At 46.7% G+C, this 7797-nt stretch overlaps 1 protein-coding gene across 1 annotated transcript; it reads right to left on the bottom strand.

Moving 5' to 3' along the window:
* Nucleotides 1-2580: 2580 nt before the first annotated feature.
* LOC131495732 (olfactory receptor 10J1-like) lies at nucleotides 2581-6017 on the bottom strand. Its single transcript, XM_058700834.1, has one exon. The coding sequence runs from the start codon at nucleotides 5260-5262 to the stop codon at nucleotides 4330-4332; it is 933 nt and encodes a 310-aa protein (XP_058556817.1). The 5' UTR covers nucleotides 5263-6017; the 3' UTR covers nucleotides 2581-4329.
* Nucleotides 6018-7797: the final 1780 nt, after the last annotated feature.

Genomic DNA, 7797 nt, shown 5'->3' with positions numbered 1-7797 from the left:
GATCTTCACCTCAGGCTTGACCAGGAAAAGACCCTGTGTCCACGCTGGCCCACGTGGTCATCGTCAGGGTCCATTCTGTTGGGTTGGGGGCCTCTGATCCTCACCGGCTACTTCACTCCTCACCACGTGGGCCTTTCTACACCACATGGCGCCTGCTTCCCCAACAGGGAGCGACCAGCACAGAGGGGGAAAGGGCCTAGCGTGGAAGTCAGTCTTCCTGCAGTCCGATCTTAGAAACCATACACCTCAGTTGGGCTGTATTCCCCTCAGTACAAGTGAGTTAACCCACAATCAAGGAGAGGAGAGTTATTTTGGGACATAGTTTTAAAACCACCACAGATGCTGGGGAGTAAGGATGTGCCTGGCATAAGGAAGGCCCAGGATAGAGAAAGGAGAGTGGGGTGCTTACTGGGTGGGAACACCATTACCTCTGACCTGAGGGGACAAAAAGGGACGGGCAGCTTTTACTAGAAAAAGAGAAGTTACTGTGGGGTTGGGGCATTCCGTCTGTGATCCTTCTCAATCCTTCAATCTGGGTCACAGGGCAGGGAGGAAGGAATACAAAACCTTATAGGGAGCTTTGTGAGGTCACTGAACCCTGATCCTCAGTTTTTCCACCTATGAAATAGGGATTAAAAATTATATGAGTCCAGAAAGAGTCGGTTTGAAGGTTGGGTGAGGCCAGTTAAAAGCAAAATGTACTTTGTGACGGGCAAACCTTACAGAAAGTTAGTTTCCGTTAGCAGCAAAACAACGTTAAATGTTCTGGCACCCTTTGTTTTTTTTCCTATTCCTATTCCTGCCTATTCCTGCCTCATCTTCTCAAGTTCGAGACGCTCATCCTCTCTATCATGTCACTACTGCTGATCAGATATTCAAAACACCACTCTTGGGCTAACCACGCTATTTTGCCCCAGGTTCGTACATTAGCAAGGTCACAAATCACACACAGGGGATAATTAGATCACAGGGACTATGTCATTCCCCTAATTCCTGCTGTACTGAGTGAAGGGCTCGCTCGCTCTCTCCCTTCCTTCCCTCTCCCCACCCCCCCACTCCCGACAGGTGCTCTCCTTCTCTCTCTCAATATTAAAGTCTATAATCTCCCCCTAGCTCCCTCTCCCTAAGTTCTCTCTTCCTATTCTTTGTCTAGGGTGAGAATTTTAAGAAACCTTTGTATGTAAGGAAACAAGAGTACATGCTGTTTTCCCATTTCCTACTATACAGCAAAACTCACTCACTTCAGGACTTCATAGAGCTTCTAGACTGTGCCTCCCTTGATTAAGTTAGCCGTTATTCTCTAATTTATTTCCAGACCATAATATTTGCTAAATTTGCTTTCCTAAGCAAGAGAGAAAAACAGTTGATTTTATGATGATTAAGCCCTCTTCTCTCAGGAGGCTTAAGTGGAAATAAGTCTACGGTAAGTAATCCCGGGATCCTGACGTTGCAGCCATGGGGGACACGCGGTGGGAAGCTGGTCCTGGACCCAAGAGCTGCACAAGGGGAGTGCAGAGGAGGGGGTCTCGGGGCGTGCACACTGTTCCTCTCATCAGATGTGCTCTGGCTCAGAGCACGGGTCCAGCACAGCCGAGCCGTGGCTCCGGAAGAGCCATTGCGATGCCCTCACCGCAGACACAAGTGTCCCGTGGGAGACGTCGCAGAGTGTGATCGGCGGTGGGGGATGTGGGGTGCTCTGGGCTGTTATCAGTTACCCTGGATGAGTCAGCCGGGTTTCCTGTTCCACGACTGGTGTTTGCTGCCTGTACACGGATGAGATCTGCCGAGAAGATGGAAACGGGGGTTGATGTAGGACACTTCCTCTTCTAGCAGGACAGCTGTGCCGAAACCTGCGCCTTCACACAACATGTGCTTCTATAGTGACTGAGCTTGAGCTGGTCCCCTCATGCCCGATTCCATGTCTGTGCCAGCGAGGAGCCTGCTCCGGGATGGCTGAACTCTGGATGGGGAGGAGGAGGACGGGTGTGACAAGGGGGGTTCTGTGTCTTTACAGAGGCAAAGAACATTCTGGAGCAAGAGAAGGATTCCTTTGAGGGATGTTCTGACACAAAACAATCCTTCGTTGGGGAGAGAAGGGATGGGTCCTTGGGATCAAGCTTTCTCCCTAAAGGAGTTGGGAGCCTGGTGTTACTGCCCTGACCTGGTAGGCGCTCACTTCTAAAGATAATGGCTACGCTGCGGTGACTAAGCCCAAGGTGTGGGCCTCAGCTTCACTCTGTTCAGACATGATTTGTGTCGGGTGAGAATTAGTCACACATTCTCTTTGAAATTAAATGCTTTGGCTTAATTTTTTTTCCGGCTCTGTTATAATGGTATAAACCACATTTTATTTTTCATTCAATTTTTTTAAAGTTTATTTATTTGAGAGAGAGAGAGAGAGAGAGAGAGAGAGAGAGAGAGAGAGAGAGAGAGAATATGCAGGGGAGGGGCAGAGAGAGAGGGAAAGAGAGAGAATCCCCAGCATGCTCTGCACTGACAGCAAGGAGCCCAATGCAGGACTCAAGCCCATGAACTGTGAGATCATGACCTGAACTGAAATCAAGAGTTGGATGCTTAACCGACTGAGCCACTCAGGCACCCTTAAACTACATTTTTTTTAAAAAAAGACAAAGGATGGGTATACCTTTCACACACATTCTTTATTGTTGCAAACATTACTTTGGGAAAATCACCCCATAATTTTCTGCAGCATCGAACTATAGGAACTCAGGGGGACCCACTGTTTTCAATATGGGTACCAATCTTATAAAGCCCTGGACAGTTGTGGAACGTCCTGCAGGGGGAATATGTGCAAAAATTCAGAGATCTATAAAAATGAGTCGACTGTTGGGTACAGCTTTAGGGAATGGGCCTGCTACAGTGAGCAGGACCCCCAAAGAGAGGATCTCCAGTGGGGCTTTCTGAGAAGCAGGCCCATGAGAGTGTTTTCCTTGAACCTCATGGCCCAGATGGGATTCCATGGTGTTCTCAGGGAAGCCAGATAAGGCCAAAGATAAGGCAGCTGCAGCGAGGAGGCAAAGCTTTCACTCTTTCAGGTAATGCTCTGTAAATATGAGGATCTCCCTTCTTGGCTCCTCTACCATTAGGGTTCCCCGAGCTGCCTGTCGGACATACGCTCTCAACCCATCCTCAGTGGGGACACTTGGACTGCCCTTGAGACCCAATCCTAACCACTAGACCACCAGGGAGCCACCACTTGGACTGCCCTGGAGCGGGAGAAGGCTGGCAGGTGAATTGGCAGATTCCCCAGTCTGGTTAATGATGATCATTTAATGTCACCCTTTTACAGACAGGAAGACATCTGGCAAGTTCTGCCCCTTTTCCACGCGAGGCCAAATATCCCTAAAACCTTACACCTTTCTTACAAATCAGTACAATTTCCCCCTTCAGAAGGCCATAGTGATAGGAACTTGGAGGTGTCCAGACTGCATCTGGACAAGTGATCACACTGAGGAAGTAGGCACCCAACTGTTGACGGACAATGAATTCAGCCATGCAGAAATGAGGAAGGGAAGGCAAGACACATGTTTCTGCTCAGGCTTCACACACGTTAATTACCCAGATCCGAGATAGCCAAAGTGAGTTGGGAAGTGGAGCTGATACATTTAGTTCCCCAAAGAGGTCTTCAGAGAGCCCCATACTCGTGAATGTGGCACGTACGTGTCACTTCACAGGCGGTGGAATGCGGTGGCCGGATGGGTCAGCCTCCTTACGCACATGTGGATATACGAGACTCACCAAGGAGATGGCTCTAGTGCAAGCTTCAGTAGAACCGGAAGAAATCTCATGGGTTTCCAAGACAGGTGAGCATGTTAAGGCAGAGGATATTTCTTCTGGAATGTCACGGTCTGTTACTCTTGTCACTGAGCAGAGGAAAAGTGATGAGAAGTGGGAACGTAGTTTTGACTGTGTTTCCAGCACATCCTGTGCACCAGCCACGCTCTCTCGATGTTCCAGAGCTCAGGATCTGCCTGGCATTCAGGCGGCTCTCTCAACCCCTCACTCCAAATAGGTATTATACAGCCCAGTTTCCTGCCATCAGCAAACCGGTAATGATGAGCCACCCTCTACGTTGTCGTTCCCGACCAGCTCTCCACCTTCCGAGCAGTGCCTCTGGAGGTAACCTCCGAGATTAGTAGAAGGCATGGGACCATGATGATGAAAATGAACTTCAAGTCAGGGTAACTCTAGACTCCTCACTGAAGCCACCACCACATCCTGCAACTTTTTCTGGGTAGAGAATAAATCCAATTTTTTTTTTTGAGATTATGAAATACCCAGAAGACAACAGGCAAACTGCCATAGATCCTAAGCAAGAGGGTTTTTGCGAATAGCACGGTGAAGAGCATCCTTGACCTCCTTGTTCCTCAGGGTATACACAACCGGGTTCAGCAGGGGGGTGATGACGGTGTAGGTCACCGAGATCAGCTGGTCCTGATCCCTGGCGTTCTCCGACTTGGGCTTGAGGTAGGCGACGGAGGCGCAGCCGTAGTGGACGACGACCACTGTGAGGTGAGAGGCGCAGGTGGCGAAGGCCTTCTTCCGGCCCCGGGCGGAGGGGATCTTGAGGATGGTGGAGACGATGAGGACGTAGGAGATGAAGACCAGGCCCATGGGAACCACAATAACGAGTGAGCTGATGATAAAATTAATTATGTCATGTAGAGTGGTATCAGCACAGGAGAGTTTCATAACTGGGCGGATATCACAGAAATAATGGGCCACCTCTCTGTCACAAAAGGGCAGTCTGAATACAGAGGAAATCTGAATTATGGCCACAAACAGCCCAATGCTGCAAGCCCCTGATACGAGAAGGGCACATGCACTCTTGTTCATGATGACCGTGTACCTCAAGGGGTCGCAGATGGCCACGTAGCGGTCGTACCCCATCGCCGTGAGCAGGAAGCAGTTGTTGATGGCCAAGGTGATGAAGAAGAACATCTGGGTGGCACAGCCAGCCAAGGAGATGGGCTGACTCAGGCCTGTGAGGCTGCAAAGCATCCGCGGTACAATGACCAGTGTGTAGACAGTCTCAGAAGTGGAAAGAACACCAAGGAAGAAGTACATGGGGGTGTGCAGGTGACGAGCAAAGCTGATGACTGTCACAATGATGACATTGCCAGCCAGAGTTAAAAGGTACAAGGTAAGAAATATCACAAAGAGGATGATCTTGTGTTCACGAAAGCTGGAAAAACCCTGGAGAACAAATTCACCCACCGCGGTGTGGTTCTCTCTCTTCATCGATGAATGCTGTGTCTACGGGGTGGAGACTCAGTCAGTCAGACCGGGCCAGCACCCAGCGCCCGCTCAGGACTAGAAGGGGCAACAAGGACCCGCCCGTCAGATGTGCCAGGTTAATGGGGCCTCCTGCGCCTGTAGGTGAGAGGCGGAAAACACCCAGGGCAAGTTTGGAAGAGGTGTCCTGGTTTGGTGTAAGGAGGGAGCTGGAGCTAAAGGAATAGAAAACTCATCAACTTGAGACGAACTTTCTCGTGAATTATAACCTCAGATTTTTGTTTACCTGAAACAAATCTGTCAACCTCTTCTACCTCGTTGAAGCCACAATTTCGACCATCTTCTTCAAGGTCTTACCTTCTGCGTTGCCAAGTGGGACGTCGCTCTCTGCTCCGAGGGGTCCGAGCGTTTGCTTTGTCCCTGTTGCGCTTGTCTGCATCTTTTCACAAATCATTCAACAGCTTCAGACCTGACTGCCTCCCGACAGGAGTTTTCAACCAGACACATTCCCCTGTTTCTTCAGCACGGACGGAGCCGGGCCCTGCCGATGGGCACCCGCCCACTGTAGGTCAGTCGCTATGTGTTGTTCCCTAACTGGTTCTCGAGTCCCGTGTGTGTTTGCGTGTTTTCCGGCTTGTGCTTGGCTGTGAATTTTCACGGGTAGGCTGACTCACGAGTAGACGCCGAGCCTCTCTTTTCTTATTCCTTCGGAATTATAAACTGGGGACCTTTGAAGAAACCAGTTTGCATTCTCTCCCTATTCCCTATCTGGGGAATTTTAGAGACCAGTATTTTAAAAAAAGAGTAGTAAAATGCTAATAATAATAGAAGACAAGAATGGTCCCTTATGGCACTTTCCAGTTTATAAAGAGGTTTTGTATGTATTATTTAATGGCATATCAATCTCATATATTAGATAACTATTATTCCCATTTTGCAGATGGAGCATCTAAGACACTTAGGGTTCAGTGGTTTGTCCCAAATTAGTACATCATAGACCCAATCTTCCCATTTGAAAGACAACGTGATTTGTCCTATCCCACAACTGCCCAAAGTAGCCTCATGGCTACAAAACAGGTGAGAAAGAAGACCGTTTTTTTTTTTTTTTCCAGATTTCTTATTGGAAAGAGCAAATGCATGTTCCTCACTCTGGGAATGAGTTTGCATGGGGGAGAAAATGGAAAATCTGGAAAACATTGGGAAACTAGAAAAAACTTTAGGATGTTTTCCTTGGTAAGTAAATGGAATATTAGCATATTAGCGATAATGAGTGCCCATTCTCTTTGACTTAATACTTCTACTTCCAATTATTTATTTTAAAGAAATAATCACAGATACGTATCAGGATATATGTATAAGAAGCTTTTAGGAGACTATTTATAATAATATGAAAAACAATACAAATAAATGAAGAATGAATTATAATATATCCATCTGATAGGAATTATGCAACAAATACATGTCTAATAAGTGCACACATAATATACATGTTTATACAATAGAAAGAAAGAAAGAAAGAAAGAAAGAAAGAAAGAAAGAAAGAAAGAAAGAAAGAAAGAGAAAGATAGGCAGTCCATAATTTTTCAAAAAGAAAAAAGAAGGAATAAAGAAAGGAAACCTATGGAATGGTACACACACCACTAAAAATGGGTTGGAAGTAAATATACCAAAATGCTAAAAATATTTTTTCTGGATAGTAAATGGAGAATCTCAAATTATTTTTCTTTTTATACTCTCCATTATAATCCAGATTTTCTTCTTAACAGTTTCTCTTCTAAACATACCAAAAAATTTGCTAATTGTTCAAGTCTTCTTCCAGGGAGACTCTACAATGAGGTTGTGCAGAAGATTGAGGAGAAAAGGTAAAAGTGGGTTAACTGACCCTAGAGAAGAGAAAGCTGACAGTCTCACATGAGACTAAGTTCGTCTCTGAACAGGCACTTCATAGAAATTTGGGCACCCAACAGCCAGATCCAGAGGAGATTAACTTCATTAAAATCTTTTTTTATCTTGAATTATTTTTTTAAGTATATTTATTTATTTTGAGGGAGAGAGAGAATCCCAAGCAGGCTCCTTGCTGCCAGTGCAGAGCCAGACCCAGGGCTCAAACGCACAAAACCTTGAGATCATGACCTGAGCCGAAACCAAGAGTCACATAACCGCTTAACCCACTGAGCCACCCAGGTGCCCAACTTCGGTTTTTAAAGAAAGATTGTAGTTGGTAAAAAAAAAAAAACAAAAAAAACAACCTTTTTGGACAGTGCTGGAAGTGAAATGTGGTACATGAGGCACTCATCTCGGGCACAAAATGTAAGGGAGAACCAAAAATACTCAGCAATCAAGATGAAGATAATTTAAAAAAAAATTTAGCATTTATTTATTTTGGAGCAAGACAGAGAGCGAGCGGGGAAGGAGCAGAAAGAGGGAGACACAGAATCGGAAGCAGGCTCCAGGCTCTGAGCTGTCAGCACAGAGCCCGATGCAGGGCTCGAGCTCACAAACGGCGAGATCGTGACCTGAACCAAAGTCAGACACTTAACT

The sequence above is a fragment of the Neofelis nebulosa genome, chromosome 15 (assembly GCF_028018385.1).
Source record: "Neofelis nebulosa isolate mNeoNeb1 chromosome 15, mNeoNeb1.pri, whole genome shotgun sequence".
NCBI classification, from domain to species: domain Eukaryota; kingdom Metazoa; phylum Chordata; class Mammalia; order Carnivora; family Felidae; genus Neofelis; species Neofelis nebulosa.
The sequence above is the reverse complement of the archived record's forward strand: the minus strand, read 5'-3'. Positions and strand labels throughout refer to the sequence as shown.